Source organism: Dicentrarchus labrax, unplaced genomic scaffold (genome assembly GCF_905237075.1).
Source record: "Dicentrarchus labrax unplaced genomic scaffold, dlabrax2021, whole genome shotgun sequence".
Lineage (NCBI taxonomy): Eukaryota > Metazoa > Chordata > Actinopteri > Moronidae > Dicentrarchus > Dicentrarchus labrax.
Window position 1 is genome coordinate 1,052,379 of NW_026136704.1, and position 21,539 is coordinate 1,073,917.

At 43.7% G+C, this 21,539-nt stretch overlaps 1 protein-coding gene and 1 long non-coding RNA gene across 8 annotated transcripts; one reads left to right on the forward strand and one right to left on the reverse strand.

Moving 5' to 3' along the window:
- Nucleotides 1–4,422: 4,422 nt before the first annotated feature.
- On the reverse strand, nt 4,423–20,804 carry ap2m1b (adaptor related protein complex 2 subunit mu 1b). Of its 5 annotated transcripts, XM_051399051.1 has the most exons (12): nt 20,661–20,804; nt 18,693–18,812; nt 15,729–15,994; nt 15,353–15,435; nt 15,220–15,225; nt 14,634–14,769; nt 11,264–11,408; nt 8,556–8,675; nt 8,328–8,463; nt 7,793–7,890; nt 6,400–6,511; nt 4,423–5,534 (listed from the first exon to the last, which is right to left on the reverse strand). In XM_051399051.1, the coding sequence occupies exons 2-12, from the start codon at nt 18,764–18,766 to the stop codon at nt 5,400–5,402; spliced, it is 1,311 nt and encodes a 436-aa protein (XP_051255011.1). In that variant the 5' UTR covers nt 18,767–18,812; nt 20,661–20,804; the 3' UTR covers nt 4,423–5,399. The 5 variants fall into 5 exon arrangements, with proteins under 5 accessions (XP_051255011.1, XP_051255009.1, XP_051255010.1 ...); XM_051399049.1 differs by lacking the exons at nt 18,693–18,812; nt 20,661–20,804 and having other exon boundaries at nt 15,729–16,005; XM_051399050.1 differs by lacking the exons at nt 15,220–15,225; nt 18,693–18,812; nt 20,661–20,804 and having other exon boundaries at nt 15,729–16,005.
- Nucleotides 10,626–11,256, forward strand: LOC127362846 (uncharacterized). Of its 3 annotated transcripts, none has more exons than XR_007884581.1 (3): nt 10,626–10,845; nt 10,904–10,991; nt 11,108–11,256. It is a non-coding gene; the product is annotated as an uncharacterized LOC127362846 (long non-coding RNA). The 3 variants fall into 3 exon arrangements; XR_007884580.1 differs by having other exon boundaries at nt 10,904–11,048; nt 11,079–11,199; XR_007884579.1 differs by having other exon boundaries at nt 11,049–11,194.
- Nucleotides 20,805–21,539: the final 735 nt, after the last annotated feature.

Sequence of the window (21,539 nt, forward strand, 5' to 3'; positions counted from 1 at the left end):
AAAAGCTGTTAATCCTGCTCCTGGTGGCTTTACAACCGTTCCCTCCGAAAGTACACATATTGACTTCCTTTGCTGTTGTTTTGAAAAACTGAATCTTCTTTGCAGCTTCATGTGTTGACTCTTTGTCCTTCTGGCGGGCAGAATTCCACCAGTCCACTCCTCTAACTTACAGAGACTCAGCTGCTTGTCATCATCATCACTCCGGTACAAGACTCACTGCAATCTAAAGTGCTTTTCTACCAAAACAGGTTTTGGAGGTTTTTGGGCCAAAGTACAAGAACTTCATTTTTTTTCTGAGTTTAACATCAGAAAATTGTAGCTCATCCAGGATTTTATGTCCTTTTGTAATTTAGATATTTGATTAATTTCATCGGGCTTGATTGATAGATATAACTGCATATCATCTGCATAGCAATGAAAGTTAATGAAGTGATTCATAATAATGTTGCCTAAAGGGAGCATATATTAAGTGAATAGTATTGGTCCAAGTACAGAACCTGTGGAACTCCATGACTAACTGTAGTATTTATTGAAGATTCATCGTTAACATGTACAAACTGCGAACGATCTGATAAATATGACTTAAACCAGCTTAGTGCGGTTCCTTTAATGCCAGTTTGATGCTCAAGTCTCTGTAAAAGAATATTATGGTCAATGGTGTCAAATGCAGCACTAAGATCTAATAATACAAGTACAGAGACAAGTCCATTGTCTGAAGCAGTCAGAAGGTCATTATTAACTTTAACCAGAGCTGTCTCTGTGCTATGATGAACTCTAAATCCTGACTGAAAATCCTCAAATAAACTATTGTTATGTAGAAAGTCACACAGCTGTTTCATATTCTATTGATTAGTATCAATAACCAGCTAATAAACTGATCAGTGAACCAAACAGCGAACTCAATAACTGCAAGTTTGATTGCTGTTTGGTTTCTGATGCAGGACGAGGCTGTTTATTAAACAATAACATACACCTTAAAAAGAAATTTCATTTCATTCAATAAAATTACAAAAATATCCTGTGAATTTACATCTAATATAAAATAACATGAAAAATCTGCAACTAAATAATAATAAAATTACTGATTATTTAAAGAAAATTAACTTTTTTCACATAAAAAGATTAAAATACTTTTTGTAAATCTATAATTTGTTCACAGATTTACCGTTTATTTCATAGATTCAACTGTTTAGTTCAAGTCTAATACATTTGTAAAATTAGTAAAGTAAATTTACATTAATTGTTTATTAACTGACAGATATGTTGTATAATGATGGAAGTAGAATAAATGTTGTTTATCAGTGTATAAGCATTGGTAAACTGTCCAAATACAGTTGTTATCAGTGTAAACAGCAATAATTACTGTAATCTCACAGATAATGACTTTTATTACACTTCTATAACTTTTAACATTCACATTAAAATAATAACAATCCAATAATAACAGCACTCTGCTGTAAATGTAAATCTGATTATTGTATTATAGCAGAGTTCACCTGGATTTATAGATCATTGTTTACACTGTAAATATCTTTAATTAAACATAAAAAAGACAAAAAAGATTTTATGTAAAATTGAAAAACTATTATATAAAATTACAGTGTTTTTACAGTTATTTTCTGTTATTATTTTTGGGGGGTTAGGGAATATTAAATATTGAATATTAAAGTTGTTTTACAGTGTTTGACAGTGAGGGAAGATTAATGTTACATTATGGATGGACACAAACATTAATTTACATTTTCTATAGATTGAGTTATAATCTGAGCCTCTTCCACATTACAGTCACTTCACTCACTGCTGATAGAAACATATTGATTAGTGCGGCTTTAATTTGTGCACTAGTCAAGCTGCTGATGAACATTCACAGATCATTCAAACACACTCATTACAGTGGCACATTTCTCATTGTCTGCATTGTTGTGTTGTTTATCAGTCGGCCTGCAGCTCTTGGCCGCGGTCACCTTCGCTCTGACAAACTGCCTGCGAGGCATCTTTCACAGGAAGTCATCATATGGTGCATGTTAAGCAGCTCGTTAGAGCCGCATTGTGTGCTGAATGAGGTTTGAATGTTGGCAGCTGAGCGGCCTGGCAGACTCCCATCATGCACTGCAACAATGCTCTGACCTCACTCTGATTCTCTGATCGATACCTCGACAGAAACCTGAGATGAGAACTCATCTGAGAACCCAGAACCCAGAATCCAGGAGGCAGTTTGTTCAACAGTCAGGAGGATTTACTGATTCTTTTTATTTTCCTATATATTATATATACTATAATATATAATATATAATATATAATGTATGAAGTCTGCTTGTTGATTCATATTTATTCACTTTTATCTTTTATACACAAACACAGTGTGCAGTTTCTACCACCAGGGCGGCGCTCACATCCAAACAATCAGAAAAGAGGAAGTTTGAGGTGGTGAAGTAGCGTGGGATCACGCCACATCGAATCGCACGGATGTCGCATCCTGTTGAAGTGAATCGAGTCGCCTGCGCAGGCGTCACCGTGCCGTCTGACAGATCTAACAGAAGGACAGACTTTTGTTGGTGAGCCACGCTGCGCTAACGTTACCCTCTTGTGGCGAGACCCAGGCGTTGACCTTTGACCTTTCAGGAGAGTGGAGACTCTGTCAGCAGCAAAGCTTCAGTCAACAAATTCATAGCTTTAGAATCTGACCATCGACCGGTTGGTGGTACATTAGATCATCCAGGAGTTGTAACGGTAAAACCGATTTCTTTACACCCCTGATATTCAGCATCCTGAGGAGGAGTATCCCATCATGCTTCAGTGTTTCTGGGCCCGGGGGGCCTCCTGGCAGCCGTCCAGCCGACCTTGAGGCCGCAGCGTTGGACTACCGGCGGCAAGTCGCCCAGAAAGACGAGCAGAGAGACGGAGGAGGAGACAGACTTTCAGCTGGAGGAAGAAGGACGAGGATTTAATTACACCTCTGTCCATTCATCTGTCCATCACACACACACACACACACACACACACACACACACACACTGAATACACACACACACACAGAATACACACACACACTGAATACACACACACACACTGAATACACACACACACACACACACACACACACACACTGAATACACACACACACACACACACACACACACACACACACACTGAATACACACATACACACTGAATACACACACACACACACACTGAATACACACACACACACACACACACACACACACACACAGAATACACACACACACAGAATAAACACACACACACAGAGAATCACACACACACACTGAATACACACACACACACACAAGAATACACACACACACACACTGAATACACACACACACACACACACTGAACACACACACACACACACACACACTGAATACACACACACACACACACTGAATCACACACACACACACACACTGAATACACACACACACACTGAATACACACACACACACTGAATACACACACACACACACTGAATACACACACACACACACACTGAATACACACACACACACACTGAATACACACACACACACACACTGAATACACAAACACACACACTGAATACACACACACTCAGCAGCAGGTTCCCACACTATCTGTCGTCATGGCAACCAGCAGCAACCAGAATGTTTCAGTTTTACTGCAGTTTCATCCATTTACAGTCAGAAACACAAAAAGTTTCAGATTTCACCTAGAGCCGGAGGATCTGTCCGAGGTCTCTGCCTCTTAAAGGCAGTGTTTCCTTGCCCTTGTCTCCAAGGTCTTGCTCATGGTGGAACTGTTGGGTCTCTGTAATTAATGTTATAAAGAGTTCGGTCTAGACCTGAGATAACTTCTGTTATACAAATAAAACTGAATTGAATTTTGATTATTTAAAATATTTTTTGTCAGTAGGACGAGTTTATTGTTCAACCCCGAACCCCAACAGTAGACCCCGAACCCCAACAGTCGACCCCGAACCCCAACAGTCGACCCCGAACCCCGGCAGTCGACCCCGAACCCCAACAGTAGACCCCGAACCCCAACAGTCGACCCCGAACCCCGGCAGTCGACCCCGAACCCCGGCAGTCGACCCCGAACCCCAGCAGTAGACCCCAAACCCCAACAGTAGACCCCAAACCCCAACAGTCGACCCCGAACCCCGGCAGTCGACCCCGAACCCCGGCAGTCGACCCCGAACCCCGGCAGTCGACCCCGAACCCCAGCAGTAGACCCCAAACCCCAACAGTCGACCCCGAACCCCGGCAGTTGACCCCGAACCCCGGCAGTCGACCCCGAACCCCAACAGTCAACCCCGAACCCCGGCAGTCGACCCCGAACCCCAACAGTCGACCCCGAATAATAATAATAATAATATACAGTTCACTGGATCAATAAAGTTTCAATGAATCAGGAATCAACATGAACAGTCAGAGTCAGTCGGACTGATTTTATTGAGAAAACAGAACATTTGGCAAAATGACTTCAGACAGACAGACAGAGGTCTGACTGATATATATTGATCTGCTCACACACACACACACACACACACACACACACACACACACAAAGGACTCCATATACATCATTATGTCTGATCAGTTTCTGATAACCGACACATCTGGATACAAAAACTATAAAAAATAATAAAAAATAATAGAAACATATTTTCAGGAGAGATGAATTCAGAATAAATGTTTAAACTGAGCGAGAGTGAAGCATGCTGGGTAATAGACTGGCTATGAGACAGGAGGACTCTCAGACCTTTTTTATGTTCATATTGGAGGAAACTATGAAGGAAGATCAGAACTGGTTCCATGCAGAGCTGCTGAACCGTCTCTGAAGAGGAAGTCTGTACCCGGACTGAGAGCGTAGCAGCTTATTCTGTTAGCATTTAACAGGCTGCTGTTCACATACACACATTATAATCAATACATTAATATCAGAAACCATCAACAAGTAAATGGTTAGCCGTTGCAGCTCCATTTCCGTGTTGGTTCTGTTGGTTTAAACTTCCTGTAACACTTTAAAGACCTTCAGAATCACAGTGTTACAGTAACAGCTCTAATGAGAGACACACTCCAGGTGCATCATGGGAAATGTAGGATCCAGTGGTTCTGGATTTAATCTGTCTCTACAACAACAACAACAACAACAACAACAACAACAAGCACTGTATGGAGACAGTGAATCTGCAGTCACCCTGCAGGAGGCGGTCTCTGTGGGTCCACAGGTGTTCTCTGGAATGTGATTGGCTGACCTCCGTCCTCACGCAGAGCTCAGCAGACTCAAACTCAAAGTCACCATGAAAACAAACACACAGATCTGTAAATAACAACAATAATGTCAGGGGCCATCCGTCTTTCCCATCAGCCCCGCTGGCGGCGGCGGCGATGGTGGGGTCAGCAGCGCGTCTCGTAGATGCCGCTGCGGCCGATGTAACGAACCCATTTAATGACATCGTGATCGCTGTAGTTCAGCTTCGGCTCAAAGACCTTCAGGTACCGAACCTTCAGACCAGACGGAGCAAACGGAACCTGGAAGAGGAGGACAGTTAGTGGACTGTACACTGTAGGAGGAGCAGAGGACTGTACACTGTAGGAGGAGCAGAGGACTGTACACTGTAGGAGGAGCGGTGGACTGTACACTGTAGGAGGAGCTGCAGTGGACTGTACACTGTAGGAGGAGCGGCAGTGGACTGTACACTGTAGGAGGAGCGGTGGACTGTACACTGTAGGAGGAGCGGCAGTGGACTGTACACTGTAGGAGGAGCAGAGGACTGTACACTGTAGGAGGAGCTGCAGTGGACTGTACACTGTAGGAGGGGGGGAGCAGAGGACTGTACACTGTAGGAGGAGCGGCAGTGGACTGTACACTGTAGGAGGAGCAGAGGACTGTACACTGTAGGAGGAGCAGAGGACTGTACACTGTAGGAGGAGCTGCAGTGGACTGTACACTGTAGGAGGAGCGGTGGACTGTACACTGTAGGAGGAGCAGTACACTGTAGGAGGAGCAGTGGACTGTACACTGTAGGAGGAGCAGTGGACTGTACACTGTAGGAGGAGCGGTGGACTGTACACTGTAGGAGGAGCAGAGGACTGTACACTGTAGGAGGAGCGGTACACTGTAGGAGGAGCGGTGGACTGTACACTGTAGGAGGAGCAGAGGACTGTACACTGTAGGAGGAGCAGAGGACTGTACAATGTAGGAGGAGCGGTGGACTGTACACTGTAGGAGGAGCGGTGGACTGTACACTGTAGGAGGAGCGGTCAGTGATTTGGGGTCAGAAGTAATCCATCCTCAATTGAAATGAAAGCGGCTGATTGACATCTGAACCCTGATTGGAGGAATAAAGAATGATCAATAATGAATGATCAATAATTAATGAGCTATCAGACTGACCTCAAAGTTCATGGAGATCGGAGGTCGAGCCCACTTCTTCTTGTCGTTGGTCGGCAGCAGTTCAATCTCTGCACTGATCTGAGACTCCTTCATCCCCGCCATCCGCTTAATCCTGGAACAGTGAGTCACATATTAATTATAAACTCTGTAGACCTGTACAGAGACTGGTTCACAGTCCAGGTCTCTGAGGCTGCAGGTCTCAGAGACTGCAGGTCTCTGAGACCTGCAGGTCTCAGGAGGCTGCAGGTCTCTGGAGGCTGCAGGTCTCAGAGGCTGCAGGTCTCTGAGGCTGCAGGTCTCAGAGGCTGCAGGTCTCTGAGGCTGCAGGTCTCTGGAGGCTGCAGGTCTCTGGAGGCTGCAGGTCTCAGAGGCTGCAGGTCTCTGAGGCTGCAGGTCTCTGGAGGCTGCAGGTCTCTGGAGGCTGCAGGTCTCTGAGGCTGCAGGTCTCTGGAGGCTGCAGGTCTCAGAGGCTGCAGGTCTCTGGAGGCTGCAGGTCTCAGAGGCTGCAGGTCTCTGAGGCTGCAGGTCTCAGAGGCTGCAGGTCTCTGAGGCTGCAGGTCTCTGGAGGCTGCAGGTCTCTGGAGGCTGCAGGTCTCTGAGGCTGCAGGTCTCTGGAGGCTGCAGGTCTCAGAGGCTGCAGGTCTCTGGAGGCTGCAGGTCTCTGAGGCTGCAGGTCTCTGAGGCTGCAGGTCTCAGAGGCTGCAGGTCTCTGAGGCTGCAGGTCTCGGAGGCTGCAGGTCTCTGGAGGCTGCAGGTCTCTGAGGCTGCAGGTCTCGGAGGCTGCAGGTCTCAGAGGCTGCAGGTCTCTGGAGGCTGCAGGTCTCAGAGGCTGCAGGTCTCTGATCCACCTGCAATGATGATGTCAGCTCAGATCAGCTGATTGATGAATAGAGCTCTGCTGTAGTCTGTCTCACTGCGTCCTCACACTGCACACCGGGGACGCAATGTGGAGGAGGAGCAGGAGGAGGAGCAGGAGCAGGAGGAGCAGGAGCAGGAGGAGGAGCAGGAGGAGCAGGAGCAGGAGGAGCAGGAGGAGGAGCAGGAGGAGCAGGAGGAGGAGCAGGAGCAGGGTGTCAGCACTGATCCAGAGCTGATTAATGGTCTCGTCAGCAGATGATGTAATCGCTCAGAGGTGGAACTTTTGATCAATGACAAACACTGTCAGCACTGGAACACCCCTTCAAAATAAAGTTCTGTTTGTACAGTAATCAATGAGTTAGCTAGCCATGCTGTCAGCTATCTAATGAATCTTGGCTCCGTGTGGATATCAGCTGAAGATTGATTGACGGGTTAATGTCCTGATATGATTGGTTGAAATCAGTTAGTTCATGCTGACTTCCTGTCGATCACCCAGCCTCATTGAGCCGTACTGTTGGATGTAATGATCACTTACTTCCAGACGATGGCGTTCTCGCTGGCTTTGTACTTTGCTTTTCCCTTCATACAGATGAGCTGAACTCCACTGGTGTTGAGGGGAGTCGGGATCCGAACCTACGCAACAGATATTATTGTGTTATTTTAAATGGGTTAGCTGTTAAACAAGTATTGATCAGATCTGATTACTGATCAGAGATACGTTTTCTACAATCAGACTCAGAATATTCAGTTATTATATGTCCGAGGCTGCTGATCACAGATCAATAATAATATATGCTGTGTTTATTCTTTATGTTCTCGTTGGCGCCCCCTGGTGGAGGCCCCGACCCTCGTGTTGGGAACCACTGATATAATGTGATGTGTTCAGGTTCCACAGCACTGGCATGAGTCAGCAGGTATTCAGAAGATTGATGACTTGGCTCAAAGTGAACGATCAATAAATCCATAAACCCCCTCTGTGTCCTCTGCCTGACCAGACTACTGCAGGGGGAAAATGCCCTCTAATACTCTGGGTCCTCTCTGCGTTACCTGTACAGGTGTGTGGACCTTACCTCGATCTTCTGAGCCAGCAGCGACGACTTGAAGTTGGACTTGATGACGACTTTGACCTCCAGCTTGGTGCGGCCGACCTCTCGGACCAGAGGGATGACTCTGAAGGGCAGGATGATGTCTTTGGTGGTGCGGTACCTGCAGACAGACAGACAGACAGACAGACAGGCTGTCTCACTCTGCGTGCTGCTGTCTGATGGACTGCGTGCTGTCAGTGAGTGACCTCTGACCTCATGAGCTCGTAGTCTCCGTCCGGAGGGATGAAGCTGATGCTGCGCTCGGAGTCAAACTTACTGAGACGGACGCACTGATGGAAGGTGCAGTCGTCGATCGCTATTGACTGTTTACCACTGAGGAGGGGGAGAGGGAGAGGAGGAGGGAGAGGAGGGAGAGGAGGAGGGAGAGGAAGAGGGAGAGGAGGGAGAGGAGGAGGGAGAGGAAGAGGGAGAGGGAGAGGAGGAGGAGAAGGAGAGGGAGAGGAGGAGGGAGAGGAGGGAGAGGAGGGAGAGGAGGAGGGAGAGGAGGGAGAGGAGGAGGGAGGGGAGAGGAGGAGGGAGAGGGAGAGGAGGAGGGAGAAGAGGAGGGAGAGGAGGAGGGAGAGGAGGGAGAGGAGGAGGGAGGGAGAGGAGGAGGGAGAGGGAGAGGAGGAGGGAGAAGAGGAGGGAGAGGAGGAGGGAGGGAGAGGGAGAGGAGGAGGAGAGGGAGAGGGAGAGGAGGATGGAGAGGAGGGAGAGGAGGAGGGAGGGAGGGAGAGTAGGGAGAGGAGGAGGGAGAGAGGGAGAGGGAGAGGAAGGACAGTTGGTGATTGTTGGAAGGATAACTGGTGCTGAGTTTTGTTTCTGTCCACTCTGAATGAAGTTCAGATGTTTTTGTCTCTGGAGTTTGGTGGAGAAACATTCCGGCTGTTTGTGGTGGATCAATAATCAATAATCAAAAGGAAACATCCAAATTCAATGGAAAGTCGATACTGGAGAGAATATACCAGAAGAAGAAGGAAGTGGCATGCTTAAAGGGGTTTTAGCCAACTATAGACCGATTTCTAACCTCCCCTTCCTCTCTAAGATTCTGGAGAAAGTAGTCGCCAAAGAGTTGTGTGACTTTCTACATAACAATAGTTTATTTTGAGGATTTTCAGTCAGGATTTAGAGTTCATCATAGCACAGAGACAGCTCTGGTTAAAGTTAATAATGACCTTCTGACTGCTTCTGACAATGGACTTGTCTCTGTACTTGTATTATTAGATCTTAGTGCTGCATTTGACACCATTGACCATGATATTCTTTTACAGAGACTTGAGCATCAAATTGGCATTAAAGGAACCTGCACCTGTCTGTCTGTCTGTCTGTCTGTCTCTCGCTCTCTCTCTCTCTGCCTCTCTCTCTCTCTCTCACCCCAACTGGTCGAGACAGACGACCACCCACCTAGAGCCGGAGGATCTGTCCTAGGTTTCTGCCTTTTAACAGGCAGTGTTTCCTTGCCCTTGTCGCCAAGTGCTTGCTCATGGTGGTACTGTTGGGTCTCTGTAATTAATGTTAAAGAGTTTGGTCTAGACCTGCTCTATTTGAAAAGTGTCTTGAGATAACTTCTGTTATGAATTGGCGCTATACAAATAAAATTGAATTGAATTGAAGGCCCAGCAAAATACAATTAATGCAAGATTGACATTGCTCCAATATAAATGGCTCATCAGTCCAGTAAAGCTGAATACAATGGATCCTAATATTCCAGATACTTGTTGTAAGTTCCACTGTGTTTGGGAATGCTCAAAAGTACAACTATTTTGGCAGCGTGTGATGGAGGCCATTTCCCAGATGGTGGGTAAGAATGTTCCCCTGCTAGTGAAACTTTGTACCCTGGGTATATACCCCGAACATCACCAGCTCTACACAATCAGTGTTGATTGACTTTGGGCTTCTTCAAGTTAGAAGACTGATCGCTCTTTTCTGGAACAATATCCAACAACACAATGTAAAGTTATATTATATATTGTTAGAGGGAAAGAAAAGAGTTTGTTAAAGTGTGGAAACCTTTTGGGAATTTTTGGAGTTGCACTAACTTGATTTGTTTTTATTTACTTGTTTTATTTGTACAGTTATTTAATTTGTTTGTCATCTTTTGATTGTTTTGTTGTATAGTACACTTATACATTAGTTTTTATTGCTGTGGTTATTGTTATTTGTATGTTTTCTATATGTGAAAAACTTAATAAAACATTGTTTTAAAAAATGTAAAATAAAATAATAATAATAATCAATAATCAATAATCAGTAATCAGAAGCTGTCACACATTGACTGTTTACCATCCACTGTTTAGATCTTGGTGCTTTTTAACTCTAGATTTGAACCGGATGAAGGATTTTAGTCATCGGACGTCTGGATCTTAAGTTATCAGAGAAACAAGCTGAGCTAACGTTAGCAGCAGCTCGGCTCGCAGCCCCTCCGGGACGTCCTTTGTCTGTCCAACAGCGTGGGAGAAGCAGTGATTGTTAAGGTGGAACTGCTTTATTCAGTGTGTTTAAGGTGGAACTGCTTTATTCAGCGTGTTTAAGGTGGAACTGCTTTATTCAGCGTGTTTAAGGTGGAACTGCTTTATTCAGCGTGTTTAAGGTGGAACTGCTTTATTCAGTGTGTTTAAGGTGGAACTGCTTTATTCAGTGATTGTTAAGGTGGAACTGCTTTATTTAGTGTGTTAAGGTGGAACTGCTTTATTCAGTGTGTTTAAGGTGGAACTGCTTTATTCAGTGATTGTTAAGGTGGAACTGCTTTATTCAGTGTGTTTAAGGTGGAACTGCTTTATTCAGTGATTGTTAAGGTGGAACTGCTTTATTCAGTGATTGTTAAGGTGGAACTGCTTTATTCAGTGTGTTTAGTGGTTTGAACCCATAAAGAGCTTTCAGGAAGTGACCATATATGGAGCTCTGTCAGTGTGACCTCTGACCTCTTGCCTCCGTCCTCAGAGCTTCCTCCTTTCCCCTGCTTGTCGATGACGATCTTGTCGTTCATCCCGAACTTACACTCTGGCATCCCGCTCAGGTAACTCTTCATCACCACCCGACCTGAGACATGAGCACTGAGCACCTGACCTACACACACACACACACACACACACACACACACACACACACACACACACACACACACACACACACACACACACAGACACAGACACACACACACACACAGACACAGACACACACACACACACACACACACACACACACACACAGACACACACAGACACAGACAGACACACACACACACACACAGACACACACACACACACACACACACACACACAGACACAGACACACACAGACACAGACAGACACACACACACACACACACACACACACACACACACACACACACACACAGAGGTTGTTAGAGGTGTGATGTCGTCCTCTGGTGGCTCAGTGAGCTACACTTCCTCACTAACAACAACAACGATGATGTCATTATGTACTATAATAATATAATACAGTATTATTAGAGCATATTATTAGAGTATTATTAGAGTATTAATAGAGTATTATTATTAGGTTTTTTGAGTATTATTAGAGCATATTATTAGAGTATTATTAGAGTATTAATAGAGTATTATTATTAGAGTATATTATTAGAGTATTAATAGAGTATATTATTAGAGTATATTATTAGAGTATCATTAGAGTATTAATAGAGTATATTATTAGAGTATATTATTAGAGTATTATTAGAGTATTAATAGAGTATATTATTAGAGTATTATTAGAGTATTATTATTAGAGTATATTATTAGAGTATTAATAGAGTATATTATTAGAGTATATTATTAGAGTATTAATAGAGTATATTATTAGAGTATTATTAGAGTATTAATAGAGCATATTATTAGAGTATTATTAGAGTATCATTAGAGTATTAATAGAGTATTATTAGAGTATTAGAGTATATTATTAGAGTATTATTAGAGTATATTATTAGAGTATTAATAGAGTATTATTATTAGAGTATATTATTAGAGTATTAATAGAGTATATTATTAGAGTATCATTAGAGTATTAATAGAGTATATTATTAGAGTATTAATAGAGTATATTATTAGAGTATATTATTAGAGTATTAATAGAGTATATTATTAGAGTATTAATAGAGCATATTATTAGAGTATCATTAGAGTATTAATAGAGTATATTATTAGAGTATTATTAGAGTATATTATTAGAGTATTAATAGAGTATTATTAGAGTATATTATTAGAGTATTAATAGAGTATATTATTAGAGTATCTCCAGCTACCAGTCCACACTCCATATTGGGGTCTGTGGGACTTGAGCCGGCGACCGTCCGGTTCCCAAGCCAAGTCCCTACACGCTGAGCTACAGGGTTGGCTAGCCTCCCTAATAGATTATTATTAGAGTATTATTAGAGTATATTATTAGAGTATTAATAGAGAACACAGAGTATTAATAGAGTATTAATAGAGTATTATTAGGGACCGAGCCAGCGACCGCTGGAGGTCCCTATTGTATTTGCTATGTTTCTTCTTCCCTATTATTATTATTTTTAGCACTTTTGATTGCGTTTTTTCCCCCCTGAACATATACGAAAAGTCAATTTTATTTGGCAAAGTTGTCAGGCCTTGTGAAAATTTTGATATTCTATGTGTCGCTTTCGGGTCAGCCACTAGGTGGCGCTACTATCATGAAAAGTGCGTTTAGGCTAATAACTCCCGCATCGTTTGTCACACATTCAAAAAACTTATATCCATGCGTTCGGTGAATAGAGCTGAATCTCCCCATATAGGCCACGCCCACTTCCGCCTGGAATTGTTTTCCAGCAGAGCGCGAAATGTCCATGAACTACTTTTTCATGTTCCTCCTATGTGCTTTGTCCAATTCGCACAAAAATTTTCACGTAGCATCTGAGGACCCTCATAATAAAAAAGTAATTCAAACTATTTTGATATTTCAAAAAATAAGCACGTTATAAAATTAGCACTTCCTGTAAATTTTTTGTCAACAAAGGAAGCGGACAATTTCTCCACATTGGTATGTCCGATTGACACCAAGCTTGGGTCCATAGTTCCTCATGTCTTCCTTAAGCACCGTGCCCAATTTCAGGCCATCGCCACAAGGTGGCGGTCTTTAAAATGAAGAAGTTTATATCTCTACAACGGTGTGTGTGATTAATATGAAACTTGGTACGATGCTTCCCCATGGCTCCCTGAGGCTCGCTAAAAAATGTGACAACAATCCGCCACAAGGTGGCGCTCTGGTAATGGTAAATGGACCTGTACTTGTATAGCGCCTTTCTAGTCTTCCGACCACTCAAAGCGCTTTTACACTACGTGCCACATTCACCCTTTCACACACATTCACACAGTGATGGCAAAGTCCATCGAACAGAAACTAACATTCATACACATTCACACACCGATGCACGGCATCGGGAGCAATTTGGGGTTCAGTATCTTGCTCAAGGATACTTCGACATGTAGCACCAGGAGCCGGGGATCAAACCCACAACCTTCCGATTTAGGAATGACCCGCTCTGCCTCTGAGTCACAGCCGCCTGCCTCTGGTGGCATGATAAATCACTGTGCGGAGACCGTAATAGTTATGAATATGAAATTCACAGGGTACGTGTAGAGTAGTGCCTGAAGCTCACATACCAAAAATCGTGTTTGTCGTGTGTGTAGCGCCCCCTACAGGATAAAAAAACAGCAGCCCCGGCGTCACGTTTCACCGATATGTACGAAACTCGGTAGGCACGTGTAACATGCCGGGACGTACAAAAAAGCCTCTTGGACCCATACCCCAAATCCCACAGGAAGTCGGCCATTTTGATTTTCATTTTCACTCTCGGCAAACTTTTCGCGTTGTATTTGCACAAACTCCTCCTAGGGAATTTATCAGATCTACTTAAAAATTGGTCAGTCCAGTCAAAAAATGGTGCTGATTAAAAGTTGTGCTATTTGTGCATGTACGTTGAAGGGCGTGTCTGTGGCGTGCCGTCAAAGTTGGCCATTTTGAATTCTGTGGTCATACAAACTAGATGAAAAGTTGAGCTGTGACTGTACATTAAACCGCGTGCCAGTGACAACTCGTCCATTTCAGCAGATTCGCCATAAAACAGTGCTCATAACTTCAGTGTGCAATCTCCAATAAACTTCATATATTCTGTAACAGTCTCGCCCTGAACACGTCCTCATAACTTCAGCGTACGTGGTCCAATCTCAATGAATCTCAATTAATAGCGTATTAATAGAGTATTATTAGAGTATATTATTAGAGTATTAATAGAGTATTATTAGAGTATATTATTACCTTGTGGGGACATGAGCAGGTTGACGCTCTCTAAAACGTCCAGAAACAGTTCGTTCCGTCTGTATTTGATTCCCTCTCTCCTCCAACCGATCTGACCTGTCACCTGACTGGTGATCTGAGACTGCTCCTCCTTGGTCTGGGGGGTTGGGGGGGGGGCACAGGGGTACAGGGGTACGGGGGTGGGGGGGGCAGGGAGAGCACAGGTGTACAGGGGTACAGGGGTACAGGGGAGGTACAGGGATGCAGGGGACACAGGGGGTACGGGGGGGGGACAGGGGGGGAACAGGGGGGGGTTATCAGACATGTTGTGTGTTGACTTTATGTAACTGTGTGAAATGAGTCTGTTTCCAGCTGCTATTAATGTGTGTGTGTTCCACTGTAGGGCCCCACTGCAGACAGACAGGCATTAATGTCAGAGACACAGACAGGGTGCGTCCAGCTCTCACTGTGGACAGAACAATGACCAATCCGTGTCTCGCTCACTAACTCTTAAATTGAGTGATTTTTGAATGGAGTCTGGTTGTGCTCAATAGTTCCACAGCAGCTGGAAACAGACTCACAGTGTGTCGGACCGATGTGGACTCACGTGGTGCTGCAGGAGGATCGAGGAGAGCAGGAGGCCGACAGAACACAGACAGGAAACAGTTAGTCTTACGCTTCCTGTAGCTGTTTCACAATAAAAGCCCAGCACTTTACTGTGTAATGAGCTCCGGTCGTACCTGACTCTTGATGCCCTGCTGAGTGATGAAGGTCTTCAGAGCTCCGGTCTCCGAATTCTGAGGGTACCCGAAGTCCAGAATCTCTGCAGGACACAGAGACTGTTACAGTACACAGACAGACAGGCAGAGAGAGAGACAGGCAGACAGATACAGACAGAGAGAGGGAGAGAGAAAGAGAGAGAGAGACAGGCAGGCAGGCAGACAGACAGGCAGACAGACGACTCCCGTCAGCGCTGTATTTTCTTTAGGCTTTGATTTTCTCGTCCAACGTTTACAAAAATCAAAACCTAAAAAAACCACAGAGCGGCGGCGGCTTCAGGAGGCGGAGTCACGGCACTTCCTGTGGGAGTGATGTCATTTCCTGTCCAGCGTTTACCGTCGAGCAGCTCGTAGATGAGCACGAAGTTGTTCTTGACGTTCTCCTCGCTGATCTTGCCGAAGTACGCCGACATGACGTCGCACATCTTGTAGAGGAACTCGAACACCATGGTGGCGTTGACGTTCTGCTTGGTGACCGCCGCCAACCAGATGTTGGAGCGTTTGACGTGGAAGAAACTCGTCCGGGCGATGTTGGTGACCGGAGAGCGAACCTGCTGCCGGGCGTGGATAACGTTGACCCGGAACGCATCCACGGCATTTCTCCTGGACAGAGAGACGATTTATCTTTATTGATCATTGATCAGTATACACTGTATCTGTATGGATTATTGATCAGTACACACTGTATCTGTATGGATGATATTGATCAGTATACACTGTATCTGTATGGATGATATTGATCAGTATACACTGTATCTGTATGGATGATATTGATCAGTATACACTGTATCTGCATGGATATATTGATCAGTATACACTGTATCTTTATGGATGATATTGATCAGTATACACTGTATCTGCATGGATTATTGATCAGTATACACTGTATCTTTATGGATGATATTGATCAGTATACACTGTATCTGCATGGATTATTGATCAGTATACACTGTATCTGTATGGATGATATTGATCAGTACACACTGTATCTGTATGGATTATTGATCAGTATACACTGTATCTTTATGGATGATATTGATCAGTATACACTGTATCTTTATGGATGATATTGATCAGTATACACTGTATCTTTATGGATGATATTGATCAGTATACACTGTATCTTTATAGATGATATTGATCAGTATACACTGTATCTTTATGGATGATATTGATCAGCATACACTGTATCTTTATGGATGATATTGATCCTGTATTGACAGTCAGACTGTGGACATATGACGGCCTTTAGCTCGTGTTTCTAGAGTTACGTGTTGTTACGAACACGTTAGGAATTGTTAAAATGTGATATTTCTTAAAGGGAGTTTGGTGCAGGGAGCTTTTAGTTGGATTCAAACTGCTGATATGGATCATTGTTAACGTTTAGTCTCCACTACAGAAACACTAGCTGACTGCTGAAGGCTGATCAGGTTGTTTGACGCTATTAGATTGATTGATTCTTTAATAATGGGAGTATTGATCACTGATCAGGCTGATTATCGACGCTCTGTGTGCCTGTTTTTAAGTCATTTTCCTTATTCAAGCTGAGGACAGGTAGACAGTCAGTGAGAGTCTCTCAGTGTCTCACAGTGACAGCCATGTTATCAGCCCACACTGAGATGGCCTCATCTCTCTGTTAGCGCCACAGGGCTCGGCACTACACTGCTGTTGCCTAGCAACAGGCTCCCAGAGCCAGAGAGAGGCTGCAGCACAGATCACTGCAGGGTGGACGAGAGGAAGCATTCAGAGCGTCTGAGGAGGGTTTCACTGCCGGGAGATGAATCTAAACCTCATTTAGAGAACAGAGACGATGAGAGACCGACTGTACGGGACAATCACTGTAGTGTCCTCTGCAGGACTCTGCAGGACTCTGGAGGACTCTGGAGGACTCTGCAGGACTCTGCAGGACTACTCTGGAGGACTCTGGAGGACTCTGCAGGACTACTCTGGAGGACTCTGGAGGACTCTGCAGGACTCTGCAGGACTCTGCAGGACTACTCTGGAGGACTCTGGAGGACTCTGCAGGACTCTGCAGGACTACTCTGGAGGACTCTGCAGGACTCTGCAGGACTACTCTGGAGGACTCTGGAGGACTCTGCAGGACTCTGCAGGACTCTGGAGGACTCTGCAGGACTACTCTGGAGGACTCTGGAGGACTCTGCAGGACTCTGCAGGACTCTGCAGGACTCTGGAGGACTCTGGAGGACCCTGCAGGACTACTCTGCAGGACTCTGCAGGACTCTGGAGGACTCTGCAGGACTACTCTGGAGGACTCTGGAGGACTCTGCAGGACTCTGCAGGACTCTGGAGGACTCTGGAGGACTACTCTGGAGGACTCTGGAGGACTCTGGAGGACTACACATAGTATTTCTGTGATGTCTATATCTAACTAGTTAGATAACGGGTAATGCGAATGTCTTTAAGAAATAATCAGTTTATGTTAGCTAGCATTGTGCTAATATTAGCACAGAGTAGGTACAGTGAGTCAGGATTTCACAGGTTAAAGGTTAAAGGTTAAAGGTAACATCTCTATAATCTGCTGATCAACCATTATATGGTCCTGTCCTGAACGCATCCTGACTGTACCTGAACGCATCCTGACTGTACCTGAACGCATCCTCACTGTACCTGAACGCATCCTGACTGTACCTGAACGCATCCTGACTGTACCTTAACGCATCATCGCTGTACCTGAACGCATCCACACTGTACCTGAACGCATCCTGACTGTACCTGAACGCATCCTGACTGTACCTGAACGCATCCTGACTGTACCTGAACGCATCCTGACTGTACCTGAACGCATCCTGACTGTACCTGAACGCATCCTGACTGTACCTGAACGCATCCTCGCTGTACCTGACTGTACCTGAACGCATCCACACTGTACCTGAACGCATCATCGCTGTACCTGAACGCATCCTGACTGTACCTGAACGCATCCTCGCTGTACCTGAACGCATCCTCGCTGTACCTGAACGCATCCTGACTGTACCTGAACGCATCCTGACTGTACCTGAACGCATCATCGCTGTACCTGAACGCATCCTGACTGTACCTGAACGCATCCTGACTGTACCTGAACGCATCCTGACTGTACCTGAACGCATCCTGACTGTACCTTAACGCATCATCGCTGTACCTGAACGCATCCTGACTGTACCTGAACGCATCCTGACTGTACCTGAACGCATCCTGACTGTACCTGAACGCATCCTCGCTGTACCTGACTGTACCTGACTGTACCTGAACGCATCCTCACTGTACCTGAACACTTGGGGGGGGGACCTGCGGGACTCACCCGATGTCATCGCGGTACACCCTGGAGATCAATACCTCCCCCTTGTGGTTGTAGATGAAGAGTCCTCCGATCATGGCCGACGCCCGTCAGTCAGTCACAGCTGCTCATAACGAAGAGTCACTGTGGGGAGAGGAAGAGGAGGAGGAAGAGTATCAGTAGAATTAATATATAATACTTAGCTGCTAGTTAGCATGATAGCTTAGCTGCTGCTGCGCTTTTACATATTGAACGTACTGAAAGAGAAACGCTTAAGAACACATTCAGAACTCCATTTACAAATCCGACGTTTTAGTGTTTTCATATTTTAAATAATGAGCAGGTTGTTGTGTTAGCTGTGTTAGTGTTGTATTGGTGCTTCCAATACAAACATGAATGATTCTGGTAGGAAGTGAGCATTGAAACCCCAAATCTAATGTATAATCTAATGTATAATATAATGTATAATCTAATGTATAATCTAATGTATAATCTAATGTATAATCTAATGTATAATCTAATGTATAATCTAATGTATAATCTAATGTATAATCTAATGTATAATCTAATGTATAATCTAATGTATAATCTAATGTATAATCTAATGTATAATATAATGTATAATCTAATGTATAATCTAATGTATAATATAATGTATAATCTAATGTATAATATAATGTATAATCTAATGTATAATCTAATGTATAATCTAATGTATAATGTATAATCTAATGTATAATGTATAATCTAATGTATAATCTAATGTATAATCTAATGTATAATGTATAATCTAATGTATATAATCTAATGTATAATCTAATGTATAATATAATGTATAATGTATAATCTAATGTATAATATAATGTATAATGTATAATCTAATGTATAATCTAATGTATAATATAATGTATAATCTAATGTATAATGTCTAATCTAATGTATAATATAATGTATAATCTAATGTATAATGTATAATATAATGTATAATATAATGTATAATGTATAATATAATGTATAATATAATGTATAATCTAATGTATAAGGTATAATCTAATGTATAATCTAATGTATAATGTATAATCTAATGTATAATGTATAATCTAATGTATAATATAATGTATAATCTAATGTATAATGTATAATCTAATGTATAATCTAATGTATAATATAATGTATAATCTAATGTATAATCTAATGTATAATATAATGTATAATCTAATGTATAATGTATAATCTAATGTATAATGTATAATCTAATGTATAATCTAATGTATAATATAATGTATAATATAATGTATAGTCTAATGTATAATGTATAATCTAATGTATAATGTATAATCTAATGTATAATATAATGTATAATCTAATGTATAATGTATAATCTAATGTATAATGTATAATCTAATGTATAATCTAATGTATAATATAATGTATAATATAATGTATAATCTAATGTATAATGTATAATCTAATGTATAATGTATAATCTAATGTATAATATAATGTATAATCTAATGTATAATCTAATGTATAATATAATGTATTTGTATCCAGTTATAACAGCAGCAGTAACTTCCTGTTTACATACCTAAGATTCTTTTTGGGGCTTTTATTTTGTAATATGTAACGCGGTAACGTTATCTATCGGTTAATCGGTAAGTTATTGGCTGAAAAGTCTCAGTAATATTGAACACAGCTGCTGTTTGTATGCGCCGAATTGAACGGAGGTCCATATTGATTGATGACAGATACTGAGTCACAACGTCCACACAGTGCTCCGGTATCGATCAGCAATAAATCGTTAAATATCGGGTTTTTTAAAGGATGTTCGGAGACGACGAGCAGATACGTTACCGCAGACGGTGACGAGTCCGCCGCGGTCACCGCTGCTGCAGTGCAGACAGACAGACAGACAGATAGACCGACAGAGAGACAGACAGGCAGACATACAGACAGACAGACGGTGGTGCTGTCTTCCCGCCACATTCTCACCCGCTCCGCAGAGATTCCCGCCGTTGTGTCTCCGGCCCTGCCGTCACTCCATCCGGACGTTTGACCGTGAGCAGCGGACTCTCCCTCCGTCTCCTCCAAGATGTCGGCGGCAGAGCGACTGTCAGCTGACGGCAGCGCTGCGGCCGCGTCCCGTTCAGAGCGACCTCCCTCCTCCTCCGTCCTCCTCCGTCCTCCTCTTAGACTCTGACCCGCAGTTAAAGCCTCCACTGAGGCTGTATGAGCTGGCTTACCGCCGGTGTGTCGGTGAGCCTGAGACACCGGGAGAAAATCCGGCGGCAGCTCCCGCCCTCTGCCCGCTCACTGTGACCGAGGCAGCGGGCGAGCGGACTGGGACGCGGCCCTCCCTCCTCCGTGCGTCGGATAAAGGAAGCAGAGAGCGGAGCATGAATCATGATCATTAATGCACAGCAGGCCTCATCCACAGACCAGAACCCGGTCCAGGGCCCTCGACAGGCCTGAATGTGGTCTGGGTGGCACAGAGCAGGTCCGACCCTAAATCCAGGACCCGAAAACTCTCTGTGTGTAAATGTGCACCTCTAAAGGGTCCAGATTAACCCTTAAAGGGTCCAGATTAACCCACTAGAGGGTCCAGATTAACCCTTAAAGGGTCCAGATTAACCCACTAGAGGGTCCAGATTAACCCTTAAAGGGTCCATATTAACCCACTAGAGGGTCCAGATTAACCCTTAAAGGGTCCAGATTAACCCACTAGAGGGTCCAGATTAACCCTTAGAGGGTCCAGATTAACCCACTAGAGGGTCCAGATTAATCCACTAAAGGGTCCAGATTAACCCTTAGAGGGTCCAGATTAACCCACTAGAGGGTCCAGATTAACCCACTAAAGGGTCCAGATTAACC

What these genes read in the sequence shown, in the direction of transcription:
- ap2m1b (XM_051399051.1), bottom strand. Translation starts at nt 18,766, where the DNA reads ATGATCGGAGGACTCTTCATCTACAACCACAAGGGGGAGGTATTGATC. An exon ending in GAGAACGCCATCGTCTGGAA is followed by an intron (nt 6,512 to 7,792) that starts GTAAGTGATCAT and finishes TCACTGTTCCAG; the next exon opens with GATTAAGCGGATGGCGGGGA. An exon ending in CGATCTCCATGAACTTTGAG is followed by an intron (nt 5,535 to 6,399) that starts GTCAGTCTGATA and finishes CTCCTCTTCCAG; the next exon opens with GTTCCGTTTGCTCCGTCTGG.